Source organism: Dunckerocampus dactyliophorus, chromosome 7 (assembly GCF_027744805.1).
Source record: "Dunckerocampus dactyliophorus isolate RoL2022-P2 chromosome 7, RoL_Ddac_1.1, whole genome shotgun sequence".
In the NCBI taxonomy this organism is placed as follows: Eukaryota; Metazoa; Chordata; class Actinopteri; order Syngnathiformes; family Syngnathidae; genus Dunckerocampus; species Dunckerocampus dactyliophorus.
Genome location: NC_072825.1, coordinates 24,168,307 through 24,189,782, shown reverse-complemented (window position 1 = coordinate 24,189,782; position 21,476 = coordinate 24,168,307). Strand labels below are relative to the sequence as shown.

General features: G+C 40.8%; 1 protein-coding gene across 2 annotated transcripts in view; it reads right to left on the bottom strand.

Annotated features, from left to right (window-relative positions):
* Positions 1–791: 791 nt before the first annotated feature.
* The window catches only part of si:dkey-12j5.1 (uncharacterized), a 56,300-nt gene continuing 35,615 nt past the window's right edge, over positions 792–21,476 (bottom strand). The window contains exons 9-10 of one of the 2 annotated variants that reach the window (XM_054782478.1): positions 20,001–20,153; positions 792–1,567 (exon numbers count right to left, since the gene is read on the bottom strand). In XM_054782478.1, coding sequence (XP_054638453.1) covers positions 1,379–1,567; positions 20,001–20,153 — 342 coding nt within the window. In that variant the 3' untranslated portion in view covers positions 792–1,378. The remainder of the gene's footprint in view (positions 1,568–20,000; positions 20,154–21,476) is intronic. The other variant, XM_054782477.1, reaches the window with a different exon arrangement.

Genomic DNA, 21,476 nt, shown 5'->3' with positions numbered 1-21,476 from the left:
TCACAAAAAGCTTGTAAAATATACTTTTAAAGAGCACCGTTGTTACACACACAGAGGGCGAGAGCAGAGCGACAGCACTCTCAACGCATTTTCTCTTATAGGTTTGTCATTTCTGCATGTTTTTGCTGTCGTTTTCACACAGGCCTGTGCAGAGTTCATACACTCAACAAAAATATAAGCGCAACACGTGTTTTTGCTGTCATTTTTCATGAGCTGAACACAAAGACTTAAAACTTTATCTATGTACAGTACACATATGGCCTGCCTATCTCAAATATTGTACACAAATCTGTGTTAGTAAGCATTCATCATTCATGATGAATGATTCATGGCATATCAAGATGCTGATGAGACAGCATGATTATTGCACAAGTGTGCCTTTGATTGGCCACAATAAAAGGCCACTCCAAAATGTGCAGTTTAACTTTATTGGGGATGGTCCGGAGGGGTCCGAAAACCAGTCAGTATCTGCTAAAACCACTATTTGTCTCTAATACCATGTATGCCATCTCTGTGCATTCAAAATGCTATCAATACAGTAAAATGTCTTGTGGATGGAGTGGCCTGTGGTGGCAGTTGGGGTCATGGCATGGGCACGTATGTTATGGACAACAAACAGGTGTGTGTTTTATTGATGGCATTTTGAAGATAGCGAGCGTGTTTGGGATGCTCTGGATCGATGTATACGGTATTTGAGGCAAGTAGTGGTCACACCAGATACTGACTGGTTTTCGGACCCCTCCGGAGCACCCCCCAATACAGTTAAACTTCACATTATGGAGTGGCCTTTCATTGTGCAACCTAAGGCACACCTGTGAAATAATCATGCTGTGTCATCAGCATCTTGATGTGCCACACCTGTGAGGTGGATAGATTATGAATCATGAATGATGAATGCTCACTAACACACATTTAGACAGATTTGTGAACAATATTTGAGAGCGCTAGGCCTTTTGTGTTCATAGAAAAAGTTTTACATCTTGGAGTTCAGCTCATGAAAAATGTGCTGCGTTTATATTTTTGTTGAGTATATTTGGCTCACTTGTTCAATTATTAGCGGAATTCATTTTAACCAAACCAAACATAACAAATGTGAACGCACCCTAAAAAACCCACTTCTGGATAAGACACATGAGGACAAGCTAGTTGGTGTGCATGCATGAAGGGGTTCTTTTCAAAGTGGCCGTGCCAACTGTTGCATGCACATAGTCGTTTTTGACAACTTTATAAAAACTTTTTTTTTTTTTTTTAAGAGAAGAGAGACTTAAACTAAACTGCAGCTTTTAATGAACTTGCTTGAATACAAGCAGGTGTAACCAATGTAAAGGCACTTAAAAGAGAAATAAGACAGCAGACAAGAGGTCAGAAGGGGGTGCGGCTAATGTTCCATGGGTGTCTCCTCCTTCTCTTCCTCCTCCTCCTCCTCCTCATCATCACTAGCAGGTTCATAGTCTTCGTCGACGCCCGCATCATCGTCCTCCGCCTCCATCTCTCCTCCCAGCTCGCTCAGCAGCTGCTCAATGTGCTCCAACACGGGCTGGTCGTCACAGTGCAGCTTGCTGTGCAGCTGACATGCACAGAAAACAAGTGATGAGCTTCTGGTTTGGAAACAAGCGAGCATTCGAAGCAGAAAGAATGAATGTCGGGATTAAACATGAAAAGAAGCCTATTCACTGGAGACGATAATAAAAAAACGATTGGTGGAAAAGGATTTGTTTTTTTTCCACGGTAGACATTTTCTGTAAATGTTTTAAAATAGATTTGTCTTGTTGACTACCCAAATATTTGTTTTATTTATTTAATATAAAGCAGAACCTCAGAACTTGAGTGGTTTAGTGGTAGAACAGCTTGGCAGGAAAACTCAAAAAGAATTAGAAACGTGAACAAAAATGAGATGAACAAAGTGTCTTTGAGGTTTTCTTTGACTTTTTTCATTTTTGTACCCGTAGCTCCTTTCCCATTGCCTGGAAAAGCAGTTCTCCCTCGTCTTTGAACAGGGCTGACACAGAATGTGGGGGGATGAAGGCAACGCGACAATTTTTCACCTTCAGAGATAGTATCACTGCGGTAACAGAGGCAGAATACAGTGCCAGCTCAAGGCTTTTTGTTTGTGGACCCATTTCGGTCTTTAATACAGTGGACCCTCGGTTTTCATCATTGATTCGTTCCAAAAGGTTAGACGAAAGCTGAAACAAACCAAATCCGAAGCAATTTTTCGATATTGGGCGATATTGTTAAATCTAAAAATATGAACAAAAATGCCTTTTATACAGTTTTTTATATAGTTTTGCATGTAAAAAACAAGGCAAAAAATAATTATAAATGAATGGAACTTAATGTTGATGCAGACTTCCCATAAATGCTGGCAAGACCAAATTCAGCCACAACTTTCAACTTTCCATTTTTTCCTCCACAGCAGGTTATTCAGCAGTAGCACACAATGCAAAATGAGTCCATCAAAATGAAACTGTGAACCAGTAAGGCGTAGGGTGTTTTGTTTGGGGAAAAAAATTTGGCGAAAAGCAAATCACAACAAAAATGGAGTTTACGACATTTGACGGTATCACTAGGATTTGATTTTATTAGTTTCTATTCATATTGAATGCTCCAAGGGTTCAAATGCCACAAGTTATTGAAAATATAAACAGCGCGCATTTAAAGTGACTTGAACTTGGTCAGAATCTTTCTGATCATAGTGGTTGTGGCCTTATACAACCGCATAGAGTGGTGGGGCATCACTTTTCCTGATCTGTTGTGTTGAAAGCAATTGCTGCTGTATGACAAGTATTTTGTATTCGTCACAGGATGCACCTACGATCTGATTGCGGGATGCTGTGTCGTTGTGTGAAAGTGCACAGAGTTGTGGCAATATCCCACTTCATCATGGGTTCTGTCTAAAAGGCACAAGCAAATACGTGTCACATTTACTGGTAAGGCTCTGATGAGGCTATTTTGCAGGGTAACTGTGTAAAAGAAGCTTGATAAGACAAAGAACAAATGGTAATGATGATGTTGGACAACAACAAAAACTGACAAGCGTTACAAGTTTTTGTTCATTTTATTTCTTATTTATTGTTTAACTCCGATTGGAAACAGCATCCACACTGGGTACACCAAGGTTGGTTAGGTTAGGTTGCAGGGTTTAAAGTTTGCCTAAAGCACTTAATGTGTAACTCCAATAACACCTAGCGCACCGTCACTTCCATATTACTGTATTGTCATTCATAGTAGTGATGCCATAGTTCACAGTCTGATTAGCTTCTGGCTGCCCTGTTCTCACAATACAGCTTTTCTCCAAATGAGGAATCTCGCCACGTTTTAATCTCGTCACACGAGATCTCACGACATGCCTACTATTGAGCGAAAACGTGTCTCCAAACCTCTGACTGGTAACGTATACTTGTAAGCTATACATTTTTTCATCATCACACTTCTGCCCAAAGTCAGCTGGAACTCCAGCTCACTCTGTATAAAGTTCTTGTTGTATAAATTCTTAAGTTCAGTCTTTTTCATAGTCGTGCAGCCTTGCTTGAATGTGACCTCCAGCTGTGACACCCTGTCTGGTACAGTCTTGAAATGTAATCGTGTCCTTCCTTGATCAAGTTCTGTGTCGGTGAATTGCCATCCTGTCACACTGGGCCACTGAATTTAACAGTTCGACATTAAGATGTCAGCAAAGAGCCACTCGGAGCAGAGGGAAGAGTGCGGCCCGGGCGTTTTAAGTCTCTAAGTGCCGGTTAAGACGACTGAATTATCCAAGAGCAGCTTGCGTGCTGTCAGGGAGGCTGTCACGGCTCGCAAAATGCTGGTAAACAGTTTTTTTCCCTTTCATTTGGCAAACCAGCTTGTTTGGTAGAACACTCAGAAACACTAGGGACGAATAGAACATTCATCTTTCTATTAATGCTGCTGCATGTTTCCTGCAATGGAGCACATATGGCTATGCGACACACACACACACACACACACACACGCGCGCATAATCAAATTTGCTATCTCAGTGATATATGGCGAGCAAAAAAAAAGTTCTTACGCGGCAAACAGATTTATCTCTGTAAAATACACCGCTTGTGTGTAATTACTGAACTCAAAGGGGGAGCTGGGTGATAAAACTGCTTCCCCTGCCTGCCACTGAGGACGGGAAGCGTAGCGCTGTAATTCTCAGTGTGCACATGCAGAGTAAGCAGAGGCGATGCAGAGATTTACAACCTTTTTGTTTGTTTTTTTGCAGAGAAACAAAACTTGAGAGAGGAAACATAGTTGAGTGTCTAGTCTATCTAGTATACAAGTGTAGGGTCACTTGGACCAGAAGAGACGAGTGTGTGTGACTGCTTTGCCTCACGACCGGTCTCCAAGCAACATTCCGACAGGAGACACGTACTCTCTCAAGGGAACTCATTTGGTCTGTAACAATGTGCATGGCGGCTGTGTGTGTGTGTTTAAGAGGATGCTTTCTCTGCAGGCTGCGGATCCTAAGGGGAGAGTTACATGACCCAGCCACAAGGTCTGACACACGCTCTCCTTTTCAGCCTCCTTAGCACCACAGAGTCACACACCAGGGTGGAAAAAAAAAAAATCACATTGATTGTCACTCTCAAATGCCTGGAGATGTTTATCCTCTCCGAATAAAAGTTGGCTGTGGTCAGAGTAGCTAGGGCTCAATACAGAGAATAATTGCATCTTGCAGCCTTGGGTGAGTGTGTGTCATATCACGGGCTGCATAGAGGGCATCCAGTGCAGTACTGTGTGGTATTAAATAGAAAACTTAGACCTCAATGTGTACAGATATAGAGACTACTGAGCCATGACTCAAACTGTATGGATGTGATTATTCATTGTGATGTCTAAGCTGGTTAAACAAACGAGACCTATTCTTTTACACATTCTGCACCCGCTGATGCTGAGATCAGCATTGTTGTTACAAAAAAAAAAAAAACATTTCTCTTTTACAACGTATTTTCTCTATGCTCTTTCACAGCCCACAGAGCTGCTAAGAGAAAGCGAGAGAAGCAGTTTGTGTGTGTGTGTGTGTGTGTGTGTGTGTGTGTGTGTAAAATAACTAAACATCACTTTTTCAAGGTCCACTTTGCTCTACTTGCTCTTGCCACAGACAGAAGCACACTCGACTAACGAGCAACTCCATCACTAAAGACACTCCCAATGATGCAATCAGAATTGTCTGAGTGAAGGCTATGCTCAAACAAATACCTGTGCCAATGATCTGATAGTGTGGCTCATTTGGTCAAATGTGTTTTGTGTAGTAACCAAAGGGCCAAAGAATATGTGCATAAACATTACGCCTCTTGTTCAATGACAAACTGACACAAAATAGCGAAAAATTACAATGAACACACTGCACTTGTCCACATGGGAAGATTCTTGGGATTTCTTTTTTTTGGCGTGTTAAAAAAAAATTGCGTCCACATAGTGTCGGGTCAGTGAATAGTCACATCCACACCGGAACGCATTCACTGGGTAAAAACGATTTAATACATAAGGCACACCAACCTGTGGCGGTGTAAACAGACGTACAGATGGAACCATGTGACACACCAAAACTATAGAACAAGAAATAACAGATGTGCATAAAGTCCATCGTCTTCTGCTTGTTCAGGGCTTGTCTAGACTGACGACGAAGTGGAATTTCTTCTGCGAGTCATTGTGGAGTACAGTCGGTCCTCGCAATATCATGGTTGGATTATCCCTCCCTCGCTATATCGCATTTTTTCAGAAATCAATACATCAATAAATGATCGTGTTAGACTATGATCTATTATTACTCAAAACATATTGAAATACAAGTGATATGTAGTATTGTGGTCACTCTACATCAGTAATGACACAAAACATTGAGACATTTCTTTACATTACATTAAATTAAATTACCTTAACACTGCATAAGTCAGCGATGGCACATCCGAAATGTCAGAGTGAAAAAAAGTTCACCTTAAGTTCTTAAAAGTTCACAAGTTTAGAAGAAATAAGTTTCTTCGGTAGCTTGCTAGTTAGTGGCCGTCTCGAGTCCTTGCAGCATAAGAGTTGCAATGTCATGTAAACAAAGAATAAAAGGAGAGTAAAGCTGACTATAGAAGTGTTATTTCATGTCTACACGACTCTAATACTGTTAAAAACCGTACAGCTTTTTTATGCTCGAACTACGAAAATATTCCATTTATTAACACTGACTCCTATATTGCGGAAATTCATTTAACGTGGTCGGGTCTGGAACCAATTAACCGCTATAAACCAGGGACGACTCGATCAGACAGAAAAAAATATCAGGAGAATGTCGACTGAGAATCATGCCAGTCAAAATATTCAGATATTATTTACTGTACTTCTTAAATTCAATGGTTTCAAACTGTGTTACTTAGCAAAGTGTCAACTGCTGATGGCATCATAGATGGGTGACCGCGCTGACTTCCAGTTCCTGTTTCCATGTTGTAGTGAGCTAATAGGCTGCTAACAAGGAAGGATGTTTTGTGATTAAAAAAAAAAAAAAATCACTGAGAACACAGCTGGTCTCAGGAAGTGTATTAATAACACAAGAAGTGCATCACATTGTACGCTAACCGGAGAATGCACGCAAGCCAAAGCAAAATGTTGGCGGAAATGTTCTATGTTAACCGAAAAACATGCTAACCTGGAAGTATGGTACCTGAGGTTTTACAGTATTTAAGGTGTTTTCCTCCCCTAATTATTAGGCACTTTTGTATGCTAACTTTAAGCACTTTATTTAATACACTCAGTCGACCCTCGCTCCATCGTGTTTTTTCAAAATTTAATTAATACATGATCGCTGTTTCGTGGTTGACTACGCCCTATCATTAGTCCAAAAAAATGCGTATTTAAGCAAATGTTATGTATAATTGGCCTAAATTAATCATTTTCAAGCATAACATTTTTCTAAATGAACTAAAATACAAATACAGTTGTGCCTCATTTATCTCGGTTAATTGGTTCCAAACCCGACTGCGATGAGTGAATTTCGAACTAGAATTCAGTATTAATAAACCAAATATTTTCATAGTTTGAGCATAGAAAACCTGTTTATGACTTTCTAAATATGGGTTTTAACATTATTAGAGCCCTGTAGTCATGAAATAACACCTCAATAGTCACTTTTACACTCCTATTATTATTTGTTTACATCACATTGCCCAGGCTACAGGATCACTGCAGGGACTGAAGAGACGGTCGCCGCTAGCATAGCAAGCTACCGAGCTCACTAGTTAGCCTCTCCAATTTACTTATTCTAAACGTAAAAAGAAATGAAATGTGGAAGAAGGACAAAGAAGCCAAAAACGTACCACTTCCACACGGAATGAGACGAGTGCCTTTTTGTCAATCGATCTCAGCCACAACATGTTCGTCTCAGCCATGGCATGTCGGCCCGGCTCTGCTTGCTCAGTAGCCAGTCTCCATGCAGTGTGACATCTCATAACATTACTGAGGCCTAGTGACTGGAATACTACAGATAACTTGTCTTTCAGTATTTTTAGACGAATAATAGGCCATAGTCACCCACGAAACAACGATAATTTATTAATTCATAATTTTTTTTGAAGAACCGCGATATAGTGAGGGACGACTGTACAGTTTAAGCCAATACAAGACGTTATTGAACTGTAGTCTACACTGGTCAGTAAGTCTCACTGGCAACACACACCAAACGATCGCTAACAACAGTTTTTTTAAATTATTTTATAACTGGTTATCTCAAACAGTCACAATAATAACATAATAATGGTTGTGGCTGTACTCAGCTAAAACTTATGTCTGAATCGCCGCCGTCACTTCCTGTCCACATGTCCGGAAGACATTTATTGAAACATGCACAAGTCTTATTTATGTCTTAAATGGCTTATTTTCTCTGATTATATCTACTATATTGGTTAATATGAGCGTAAACCTGGGCATACGGGTGTTATTTCATGTGTAGAGGGCTCTAATAGTGGTAAAAACTGTATTTAGAACGTCATAAACAGGTCTTATACCCTCTAACTATGAAAATATTCCATTTATTAATATTGAATCCTACTTTGCAAAAATTATCTTATCGCGTTTGGGTCTGGAACCGCGATAAACGAGATTTTACTAAATACTTCTTTTGATTCTTTCATTATTTGACAGTCAGTTGGTGACAACAAATACTGTAGATGCTGACCACAAAGACAAACTTTGCTGGCCTTTTATCATTTTACCTGAGTAGCCTGGTCATGATGGATATATCAACAAGGACAATCTTTATTCAGCTTTAATAAAACTTAAACTATTGATTGGGCACAGAATGCAACAGCAGTCTGTCAGGATTACACGTGTCACAGATTCAATGGTAAAGTGAAAATCAATACAAATGTGCACACTGTTTAGGTCATCAAAATCCATAAACATTATTCTTTATTCATTTACATTTTCTGACACTCACGCTTCTTTTTGCCTGGAGGAAAATATGCTGCTAGGCAACGCATACAATGGCCACTGCTGAGTCAGAGATGCGCCAAGTGAATTGAAACCAAGTTATGCCTACATATATCACACTTGATTTGAAGAAGCATGCAGTAAATGAACTTGGCAGCAGTTAAACCATCGACACTAACAATGTATAGTCCTTCAACGCAAATCAAGACTGACAGTGTTATACAATGTTCGGTACACCTTTTCCAAAGTCACACTCAAGCACTTTTCAAGGGCTTTCAAGATATACCGTGGTGTTTGCCACCTTCCTGATTTCTTTTTTTTTTTTTGCATGTTTGTCACACTTAAATGTTTCAGATCATCAAAAACATTTAAATGTTAGTCAATGACAACACAACTGATCACAAAAAAACTTATTATTAAGAGAGAAAAAAATCCAAACCGCCATGGCCCTGAAAAAGTGATTTCCGCCCCTTTAAAACATTACTTAACTGATATTAACTGGAAAAGGTCATAAAGCCGTTTCTAAAGCTTTGGGACTCTACAGTGAGAGCCATCATCCACAAATGGCAAAACCATGGAACAGTGGTGAACTTTCCCAGGTGTGGCCGGCCAACCAAAATGACCCCAAGAGCGCAGCAACGACTCATCCAAGGGGTCACAAAAGACCGTACAACAACATCCAAAGAAATGCAGGCCTCACTTGCCTCAGCTAAGGTCAGTGTTCATGACTCCACCATAAGAAAGACACTGGGCAAAAACGGCCTGCATGGCAGAGTTCCAAGATGAAAACCACTGATGAACAAAAAGAACATTAAGGCTTGTCTCAATTTTGCCAGAGAACATCTTGATGATCCCCAAGACCTTTGGGAAAATACTCTGTGGTCTGACGAGACAAAATTTGAACTTTTTGGAAGGTGTGTGTCCCATTACATCTGGCATAAAAGTAACGCCGCATTTCAGAAAAACAACATCGTACCAACAAAAATATTGCGGTGGTAGTGTGATGGTCTGGGGCTGTTTTGCTGCTTCAGGACCTGGAAAACTTGCTGTGATCACACAGGGCCATGTAGGTTTGGAATTTTTTCTCCCTTAATAATAAAAAGTTTCATTTAAAAACTGAATTTTGCGTTCAGTTGCATCATTCAATAATATTTAAATTAGTTTGATCTGAAACATTTAAGTGTGACACAAAATAAAAAAACAGGAAGGCGGCCAACACCTTTTCATAGCACTTTTTTGTAAACTTTCTTCCCCCCCCCCCCGTCCTGTCCAGTCTTTAAAGCAGTAGATCTAAATGCCCTCAAGTGCTCAACAGATTTACTTTGCCAGGGAGAAGTGTGATATACACTTCCCCTGTTATACATATGTAAAGAAAGAAATTAAAATATGTTTTATGTAGACATTTATGCAAATATGGCATCTTTATTATTCAGTTTTAACAAGCACCCGATGGTGCAAAGACGAACGCCCTGCCCTTGAGTAGAAACCGTTGTTGTGCATGACGTTACGCGAGATACAACAGCGTATAAACGATGAACTCCAGGTGTGTCTTGCTTTTGCCGCCGCAAAAGGGCAGCAGTGACAGTATAGAGGACAAATACGGTGACAATTGTAAAACTCCTGCAAAGCGAATGCAACATAGGATGTCCTGGTTGCTCAGTACAATGTGCCCAAATCGACAATTATAATAAAAGAACAAAATGCACACAACGAAACAGCGAGTTGGATTATGCTTCTGCGTAGTCAGTACGCCATTCCTGCAGACACGATCTTGATTCTTTTATAGCTCTTCGCTGGTGTTGAGCATGTGACATGCAATTCTCTGCCGAAATGTTTTTCGAAGAGTCGACTCAGTGAGTCAACACTCATTGGCTATTTCGCTTCCTTTGTCGTGAGCCAACAATGTAAATCAAAGAGAGGCGGGGAGAGTTACTTGAGCTGGGACTAATCAATGCGTTACAACAATTACTTTGAGAAGAGTGTGCTGAAGGTGGGCTGTACACCCTTTGAACGAGTCATATACACACCACAAATAATGCCGACCAATCATGGACTTAACGGCCCACAATGTTAAGACTAGGTGCACGTCAAGCACAGGAGGAGGAGTGAGCTGGAGTAGTATATTGGAGCATAATCCAGGCTATAATGTGAAGCGACTCACCTCCCAGGCACACACAGTAATCTCCCTGTGCACATTCGCCTCAGTGTCACTCCTCAAAATGACAACTGAGTACATTGCATTGCTTTGCTATTTATTACCCGTGGTGAACTTCTTTTTACACTTGTGCGACGGTTAATGGAGGCTAAAATGTTGTACTACATGATGTGGAAGTGCCATATCATGAGGTAAAGTTGAGGTTAAGTTATACCTGGTTTCATTTTTATGCATGTATGATAGCTTCACGAGATTTCCACGAGATCTTGTGAATACAGTTGAACCTTGGTAAGAGTCATTAATTCGTTCAAGAAGGTCCGACTCTAACCGACATCATAGACGGGCGACAAAGCTGACTTCCGGCTCCGGTTGACATTTTTTTTAGGCAGGCTAAGAATGCTAACAAGGCCATTTGTGCTAAAAGTATATGAAGAACACAGCTGCATTCACGCAGTGTATTAATAACATTACAAGACGTGCGTCTTGTACGCTAACTGAAAAATGTACGCAAACTGAGGCAAAATTTGGGTGTAAAATTTCGACAGTAACCAAAAAACACACGAACTGGGCAGACACTAACCGAGGTTCCACTGTATTTCATGTCACATTTTCAGGAAGTCCATGTATGGAGGTAACCCAGAGCTGCTGTTTACTACCGTTATTGTACCGTGTCACATTTTCTTGAGAATGACAGCCATAAAGTTTTTCTAATATAAAAATTATGTATCTAAACTGGACTAAAGCAGCATTGCAAAGATTTTCTTGTGGTCCGGGGAGCTAAAGACCTACCACACAGTCACTGTTAGCTCTCACCACTTTACGGACAGCTGCTTTGTGAACAAAGCACAGTTCGTCGCCAGATTCTCCAATAATCATCCAATTATATCCAAAATTTCTATACAGCTGGCTAAATAGCAACAGAGTAGTGGTGGTTGGGGGAGGAGGCTGCTGAATCAGAGAGTTTTGTGATGGCCTCCAGTTTACAAAAGTTCAAAAGAAAAGTTTTTTGCAGTGAGACTACTTGTTACATCCAGTTACTAAAAGGTGGCAGCCTTGACGGCGGAAAAATTACAAATGAATGAGTTTGAACGCTTTTAATACAGAAATTGAATTTATTTAACACTTGCGGTACACAACGGAGTCACCTTGGGACATACAGTATTGAATCATGTACACCTACTGTACAAATGGAGGACACTATATTGCAATATACAGTAAGTGTTAATGGCGTGGTGAAAGCACCGAAATGTATGCCTTTTTTTTGCCTTGTTCTCTTCACATCTGTACTTAAGTTAGTCTTTCATTGCGCCGCTTTCATTTCATTTCTTAATGCCTTCCCTCTGCAGGCTTTGCCTCCTCATATACTTTGGCTTGCTTTCACTGGTGCACTCTCACCAAATGACCTTCCTGTCAAGGAGATAGATCCTTCTCACATTCCTACACACACAAACACACGCTCACAGCACTTTGGCAAAATATTGCATTACCCTTAACTTTTTCCTGCATATTGCAAGTACCTCTCTACCTTTTCTTTTGAGACAAAACATCTTTATTGGCATGGCTGTGACCCTGGCTGAGATTAACACACACACACACACACACACACGCACGCACACGCACACACACACACACACACACACTATCATCTGTCACAGTCCTCCAGTCACATCTATGGTGGAGCAAGACATTAAAGTTTTATGACATGCACACACCTTAGTCCAACCCTTCCCACAAACCAAGCTGCTGAGATCCCCTTTCAGCCACATCAAATAGTAAAGCTTTTGACCTCCATTTGCCCCACATGCCCCTGTGCATACTGTGCGCGCACACACACACGCGCACACAAAAGTATATATTCATCTATAACATTGTCCTCTACGAATACACCACAGATCCTTCCTGAATCTTAACCCTATCTGACTGAGCCTCAAATTCCATTTCACGTCGGGTTTACTATTGATTTTATGCTCGCCACTATTCACCGTCTACACCCCCAACCCCTCTCCACCCACACAAGCATACACACACACACACACACACACACACACACACACACACACACACACACACACACACACACACACAGGCACATCCACCCCACATTCAATCTGTTTCTTTTCTCGCCTCCTATTTCATTCTCTCACTCCTGCTCGCTCGCCTGTCGCTTATTCCCCCCCCCTTCTTGTCCTCTGCACCCATCTCCTTTGACAGAATCCCAGCTAAAAATGTGTGTAATACAAGATATAATGGTAGGGCGGTGCATCAAAATCCAAACACCCGAATAGTGATATAATTTCTAATTTGGCTATAATTTGGGGGAAAAATATTCCTTTAATGTTGCACAAAATCCTGCAGGTTGAAAAAAGATCAGAGCATTTCTCAAGACCTCACAAGATCTCAGTTCAAGTGATTAGCTCAGGGCATGTTGTGCTTGTGTGTGTTTTATGCAGCACGAAAAGAAGAACATGAGAAGAAGAAGAGAGATTATACTGTATGAGAAGTAAGCATACTTGCATTCAAAGCAATTGTGTTATAAAAGTTAGAGAATTTTACTTTAATTTTACTGTTTTGTGTTGTACAGTGGTTAATTTATTTTTGTATGTTAAAAAACTACATGTGCATGTTAACATATGAATGTTAAAAAACGACATGTGCATGTTTTATTGTTTTAACAGGGGTTAACTTATGTTTACACTTGTACGGCTGTAAAGAATGTTAACATGTAACATAACACATTGTCTGTATCGGTAAATTTGACAGTTTACAGGCGTTCCTCGGGTTACGTATGAGTTCCGTTCCTAGACTGTGATGTAAGTCAGGTTTTGGTGACTTTAAATTAACTCCTAAGTCACTCACACTGTACACAGACCACATGAAAAACACAAAATACAGTAATACAAGAATTAAATGAAACAAAGCCAAAGCACTGGCAATCTTTCCATCTCAGTAGTAACACCACTACACTAACTTATTATTTAGGGGTTACTCGGGGTTTTAAGATGCAGCTTTCAATATCGATCATCCATGAGTGAGATTGGCCGACACCAATCATATAGATTAACTGTAAATGTTTATATTAATTTATGCTGAGTGTTATTGGCCAGGCGCACCGTATCGGGGCGAAAGGACAATTCCCAGGTCCCACGACTGCCAGGGGCCACAAAAATAGTTCATTATTTAAAAAAAAATTGATTTTATTTTAACATTTATTTAAATAAAAGATTTGCTATTTTGAGCAACATATGTGGCTTATATACTATGAGTAATTAAAAAAATAAAAAATTAATCTTGTATCCCGTGCTCCTTGGGGACTGTGTGCATCAATGCACGTCTAATATGTAACTTTATTGACATACAGCTAGGGATGGGCATCGTTTAAATTGGAACGACTCTGGTTCCGACTCAGATTCCTCATTTTGATTCTGGTTCCTAACAAATCTTGAAACAGATGCTTTTAAAAGGTGGGGTCATAAAAGTTTGCATGGTTTAAATGAGGGTGCTAACCAGAGTTATTTTTGGATGACATGTTTGAACTTCTCAATGAATTTTTTAATGATATGAACTTTTTATTAGCTTTACTGTGAATTTTTTACTGGGCTATTTTCAACTACTACATAAATATGAAACCATTCAACTTGAATATAAATGTTATAAAGTTTCTTTTTACTGGAGGACGAGTTTCCCCAGTGTGCAGGCTCTATGGGAAAAATGGGACCATGGCACACATCCTGTCAGGTTGTAATTATGCTGTGTCCCAAGGCAGATACAGGTGGCGCCACAATAAAGTGCTAGCCGTGTTAGCTGACATCCTAGAGCAGGCAAGAACCCAGAAAAACCAACCCTCGGGCAGACCGCCACCTGCCATTACATTTGTCAAGGAGGGCACAAAGCTGACTAGACCCAACAACACCAGGGAAAGTCTCCTGCAGTCAGCCCAAGCGTGGGGTTCACAGATGCCGTCCACATAACCTTAGGTCCTGACGCAGTTCTGTTCCCGATTTAAGGAAGGAAGATCATCCTTGTCGAGCTCACTGTGCCCTGGAAGGAGGGGTGTGAAGAGGTGTTTGAGAGGAAGTGTGAGCGCTACAGAGATCTGGTGCATGACAGCAGGGACAAAAGATGGCAAACGTGGTTGTACCGGATTGAGGTGGGGTGCAGAGGCTTGGAAGTTACTGACAACTGTGGGACTTACAGGAAGTGAAAGGAAAAAGGCAGTACAAAGATTGGGAGAGCGGGCAGAGAGCCTGGTTATGGACCAGGTGGGAGGAGGCATGCTGGCAGCCATGAAGGAGTGAGCAGTGGCTGGCCACCACCGCCAGCAGGAGGATGTTATGGTTTAGGGTCGAAACACCCACTGAGTGTTGGTAACCATCAGATAACACAACCTCCTGGCTAAAGGCTGCAGTCATTATGTAATGACGAAAAGGAGAAGCATCACAAGATGCATGAAAATATTCACAAAAGATGTTTACTTTTAAAAAGTAGTATTCTTTGTTTGCTGCCTCAATGTTGGTGTAAGCTCTTTTACGACACCCTTCTTTTGTTAACATAAGTACACAGGATAGTGCTCTTATTTTGAAGGCCGGAAGTGTGTTGTGTGAGTTGAGAGGGTCCCTTGACTGTTGCTAACGGACTGTGCCAAAAATTTATTTCCCTAGCCGAAGCCTCCATCCTTTATTTACGCCGAACTTCCACATCAGCAAGCATCCTGAAACCCTGGATTACATTGGCATGAGACAGACGTCATTTATTATTTGACTTCCCTGATACTGATTGCTTAGAGCAAGTCCGACATAGCGCATGAAAGACGAGGTACACTCTCTTATTGCTACACCATAAATGTGTGACCATTATTCATGTTGATTGTGCACCCTCCTTTGCATGATATCATTATGTTGCAAATGTTGCACTGAGCCGACCACTCTTTTTTATGAAGTTAAGCCAAACTTTTTAGCCACTCCTTCTTCGTTGGTCGACAAAGTGGGCATCAAAACTGGGAATCGAAATAAAAAACCTTTTAACGATCCTGGGAGATTTGGAATGTTAGTCCCGATGCCCGAGACTCAGCAGTGTCAGAATGTGTAACTTGTCAGCTGACGTCGCTATTCCAGTCTTGTGTCAAAATGTGCATCAAAGCTGTTGAATTTTGAAAATGCTGTGTGTGTGGACGTACATCTCTTTGACCCCCGGTGGTAGGAAGTTGTTAAAAATATCCGTGTATGTGCGGACAGCCTTAAGGTCATACTGTATTCCTGAAAAATTAGATAAGGCAGCAATAGCGCCAGTATAAATTATCCACATTAGCTGGACCTAAGAAGAGGCGCGCACACACACACACACACACACACACACGCACGCACACACACGCAAACACAAATACTGTATACATGAGACACTTAACAAAGTCATCAAGTATGCAGTGAAGTGGACTGGTGCCAAAACAAGCCACTGGGCTTTGAGGTCTTGGTTCGACGCAGGAGCCCATTTTAACTAGCAGACTAGCAAACTGACGCATAGTTAATAATTAACACACACAGTCAGACTTAAAAAAAATAACACTGTGCTGCATATAAGGCAGGGAAGGTGAGTTACACAAAGACACACAAAGTCACTTTCAAGGTCTTGCTACATTCACATTTCACCTTATTCTGCACCTGTTGCCTCACCTTCTCTACAAAGAGGGAGTTTTACGATTTAATGGTTACGCTCCGACACCGCAGTCAAGACAAGGTCTTATCTTTTTATCTTATTCCCTTACTGGCACAAGAGGTTGTTTTTCCCTCTTTATTGACGTTTTGTACCATTATTTGTCTCACCAGTTGCAACACTTGGCTGCATCTTGGCTCTCAAGCCACCTCGCCTGCATCCTTCCTCTCACCCTAAACTGGGGTGCTGGTTGGACGGGCCTGTCACTACACAGCTAACCAGAGATACACATCAATACGCCGCCACCTGACCCGACTAATTTGTACAGGAAAGGGAGAAAAAAAAAATAGGAGGCAGAGTATGTGATTGCTCAGTGATTTACAGTACAACGGCTAATATAAAGCATTACTTGTTAGATATTACTCTGTGGAACTATGGAAGAGTACAGCTAACATAACTCCAGTATACTAATATCTTCCAGCAAATCAGAGCTTTTCTTCTTGTCATTCTCACATACACCAGTCACTTTGAAAGATGCAACCACGACAAAGAAACCCACTGGAACAAAAGTGTCTCAGAGGTTGGACAGGTTAGCAAACAGCAGGGGTGGAGTTATGATGCTATTTTTTACAATAATGCTGATTAATGTAGCATAATCAAACTAAACTAAGACATACAGTGCATGATCGCCTCTAAGACAAAGTGGTGTGAAAAAGTGTTTGCCCCCTTCCTGATTTCTTATTTTTTGGCATGTTTGTCATTCTTAAATGTTTCAGATCGTCAAACATATGTCAATATTAGTCAAATACAACACAACTGAACAAAAAATGCAGTTTTTAATGTTTTTAAATTAAACTTTATTATTAGTTTTTTTTATTATTTATTATTAAGGGAGAAAAAAAAATTAAAACTACATGGACCTGTGTGAAAATGTGATTGCCCCCTAAACCTAATAACTGGTCGGGCCACCCTTAGCAGCAACAACTGCAATCAGGCATTTGCGATAACTTGCAATGAGTCCCTGACAGCTCTTTGGAGGAATTTTGGCCCACTCATCTTTGCAGAATTGTTGTAATTCAGCCACATTGGAGGCTTTTCCAGCATGAACCTCCTTTTTAAGGTCATGCCACAGCATCTCAATAGGATTTAGGTCAGGACTTTGACTAGGCCACTCCAAAGTCTTCATTTTGTTTTTCTTCAGCCATTCAGAGGTGGACTTGCTGGTGTGTTTTGGATCATTGTCCCGCTGCAGAACCCAAGTTGGTTTCAGCTTGAGGACACCAACAGTTGGCCGGACATTCTCCTTCAGGATTTTTTGGTAGCCAGCAGAATTCATGGTTCCATTTATCACAGGAAGTCTTCCAGGTCCTGAAACAGTCCCAGACATCACACTACCACCACCATATTTTACTGTTGGTATGGTGTTCTTTTCCTGAAATGCGGCATTACTTTTATGCCAGATGTAATGGGATAACCACCTTCCAAAAAGTTCAACTTTTGTCTCGTCAGACCAGTATTTTCCCAAAGGTCTTGAAGATTATTAAGATGTTTTCTGGCAAAATTGAGTCATGCCTTAATGTTCTTTTTGTTCAGCAGTGGTTTGTCTTGGAACTCTTTGGAGTTTTTGCCCAGTGTCTTTCTTATGGTGGAGTCATGAACACTGACCTTAGCTGAGGCAAGTGAGGCCTGCACTTCTTTGGATGTTGTTGTGGGGTAGTCTGTGACCTCTTGGATGAGTTGTCACTATGCTCTTGGGGTAGTTTTGGTTGGCCGGCCACACCCGGAAAAGTTCACCACTGTTCCATGTTTTCGTCATTTGTGGATAATGGCTCTCACTGTGGTTTGCTGGAGTCCCAAAGCTTTAGAAATGGATTTATAACCTTTCCCCGGGGCAAACACTTTTTCACACCACTGTACATATTCCTAATCAAAATTTTAAGACCAGTTGAAAAATTGCAGGAATTTCCATTTTGCACTGTTGGATCGTAAGGAGGTTCTAAGTAGAGCTTCAAAGTGCAAAAAAAAGAAATAGAAACAAAAAAAAATTGACTAAGCAATTTATTGCAAACAGGCATTAAAGTGAAACAGGCTGTCCATCAGCTGATCAAAGGTTTAACTTTAAATGCCAAAATCTTGACATAAATGTGAATTCAATGTACTTGTACAATGTACAATGTACTTGATGGCAAAGGCAAAAAAGCCTTCTCCCTGAACACGGTCGGATTGTTGAGCTGCATAAGCAAGGCCTTTCGCAGGGTGCCACTGCTACTGAGGTTGGATGCAGTTGCATGTTGGATGAGGTGGCAAGACAGTCATTTAAAGTTTCCTGCAAACACTGGCCATCAATCATGCAAATTTGTAAGGTGATGAAAAAGAATGGCACAGCTACTCATTACAGAATCCTTTTCTGAACATTTTATTTCTATTTTAGAAGGGTTCTGTTTGGGTTTTTTTAAGCTATGGTTTTCAACTTTTGAACAGCTGATGAAATGTCTCTTTCAGATTAATGGTTGCTTACTCAAAATCTTTTTTGTCTCACTCCCATTTCTCCTTTTTGTATTTTGAATCTCTACTTGGAACCTCCACAAGATCTAACAGTACAAAATGTAAATTCTTGCAATTTTTCAACTAGTCTTAACATTTTCATCAGTAGTGCAGGTCAGATTAGTAGGTGTTTGGTTTTGTCTTTAAAAAAGGTCTTAAAAAAAGAGTCGTCGTCCCTTCATATTCAGGGTCGTCTTATATGTGGGTCTGTATGGTATCCAAGTAGGAGAAGTTGAGGAGAAGTCTCTTAGTTCCAAATCCTGGTAATTTTCCTCCATCTCAGGCTGACATCTACATTGCATTTTCATGTACATTGGGCAGTGATGTGCCATGTGATAAACAAATGCCAAAACATGCCAAATAGCTAATTTACACTCATGAGAAATACGGTGGTCCTACAGGGTCAGAAAGTGTGTTTTGGCAAAGCTTGCAGCAGATGTCACAGCGACACAGAGCGAATGATGTCGCTTATGAATGAAGTTTTTGCACTTCACTACCCAGCGGTAGACAAGCTCTTCTGGTGTAAGTGTGAGAAAAACAAAATAAACATCATCAGAAGTTCTCAGAGAGGAGAAACGCCCAACAATAATCGGCTGCGCTTTTGGTCTTAGCCGTTCAACTGTGATATCCATCATTGAGGGTAAAAATCGCATCCTTGACAATGTAAAAGGATCTGCTCCTATGAAAGCAACAGTGATAACTAATCAACATAGTGGTCTTATTGAGATAGAAAGGTTTCTTGTGGTCTGGCTGGAAGACCACAGTCAACACTATCCCAATGAGCCTTACGTTGATTCAGGAAGTGATCCTGTACCCTCTACCTCAGCACCTTCTGCAGATTCTCCTGCAGCTTTTCCTGCCTGTTACACATCTCCTTCCCAATAAACCACATGGATAAGTTGTTCTCTTTATATTACCGTTTTAATTCATTCTATTACTGCATTTTATGCCCTTAATGTGTTCTGTGTACAGTGTGAGTGACTTGGGAGCTAATTTAGGTTCAATTTAAGTATAGATTCAACTAACATCAAAACCCGAATTACATCACAGTCTACGAGCGTAACTCCTACGTAATCCGAGGACCACATTTCCTTGGCAACCCACCCTACGCCACTGTTTTAACTACTTTACAAAAGAAGGTAATTTCATTAAAATGTCACAAGTTTTGCTGTAATTCATGGCTGCAGGACAATACATCCTGTATGGCAGCAAATGGGCATAATTTGTGCATTACCTTCTTAGCATTAGTCAGGTGCAATCTGGCCGCCTCTTTCAGCGCCGTCCTCTCCTCTTCTTCTTCCTGGCTCACTGCGCGTCCCTCTCTTTCTTCCTGCTCCTTGGCCCGCTCTAGCTGAAGGTAGCACACCCAGCCGGAAAGATACCACACCTGGGAGACAGATGGAAGGTCAAGTTTTTTCAAAGTGTCCAAAAATATGTTAGTTTAACTTGTGACCAATGTTCCCGCTAAGTTGCGCATGTGTGCAATCGCACACTGATCTTGTGTTCTCAGCGCATATCAAATCCTTGCAGCGCACAAAATAAAATCAAACCTAAACTGTAAATAAAATAAACTCATAACGACTTATTCTGTACCATTTTGCGATGGGACTCCATGAGTGACAGGCGACAACAAGCGGTAGCAACACAATGATGAACACTGATGCTGATAAGATCCTATTGGTACACATTTATTTACGCAGCCAATCAATTCATTAACAGCACGTTACATAGTGCATGCCGCTGTTTCGCAGGTTAGCGTATAGCTACTGATCCAGCAGAGTTAAGAGAGCTAAATGCTGCTTGCTAACCCGTATTATGGCGAAACAAACCTAGCATCCATACACCAAGCTAAAAAAAAAAAAAAAAAAAGTCTTTTAAGGTGGACTGGCCTTCAGAGTATGTGGAAACAGAAGAACAAGAGTTGAAAGGGCTGCTCTGAAAAACATGGCTAAAACAAAGCCAAAGTAGCAAGCCAGATTTCTGAGTGAAATGTGTGGACTGAATGTGTGGCTTAACCATGCATGTGCTAATGGCATGCTTTTATTTTCATGGCCAGACTTACCGGATACACGAAGCATTACAGCGAGTTCGCCCAAGTGATGCCGAAGGGACCAGAATTGGTTGATTCTTGTGGTTGAGATTTATTTTTATTTTAATTTTTTATTTCGAGAAAAGTAAATATATACAGTAAATGTGGCACCACTTTCAAGTACATTGAAACAGTGCCAGAACAGGCTGCTGCAAAAGAGAAAGGAAAGAAAAGAAATGGAAAATGAAATGATAAACAAGGTGTTTCCTGCAAGATTCAGATCGTTAACTGTATGCAATATTTCCACAGCTTGTTTTGTCTGAGCTTGACAATAAAGAAAGCTTCATTGTAAAATATGCCTTGCTGACCTTTTGAACCCACTCATATACAAAATACCACAGAATGGAAGTTGGACTACCTCAAGTTCTCAGGTTTAGACAGGTGTGATACTACAGCGTAGACGTCTGATGGCGCTCACAGAGGTCCAAGAAATGCTTGTGTGTATGCTCAGACACTTGAAAAATTTGAGGAAACATTGCTGGAGACTCTAAATTGCTCATACGGTAGGGTTGAATGTGAGTGTGAATGCATATTACTGTATGTGTCCGACTGGGAACCAGTCCAGGGTGTACCGTGCCTCTCACTCAAGTCAGCTGTAATTGGCTCCAGCTCAGGAGATAA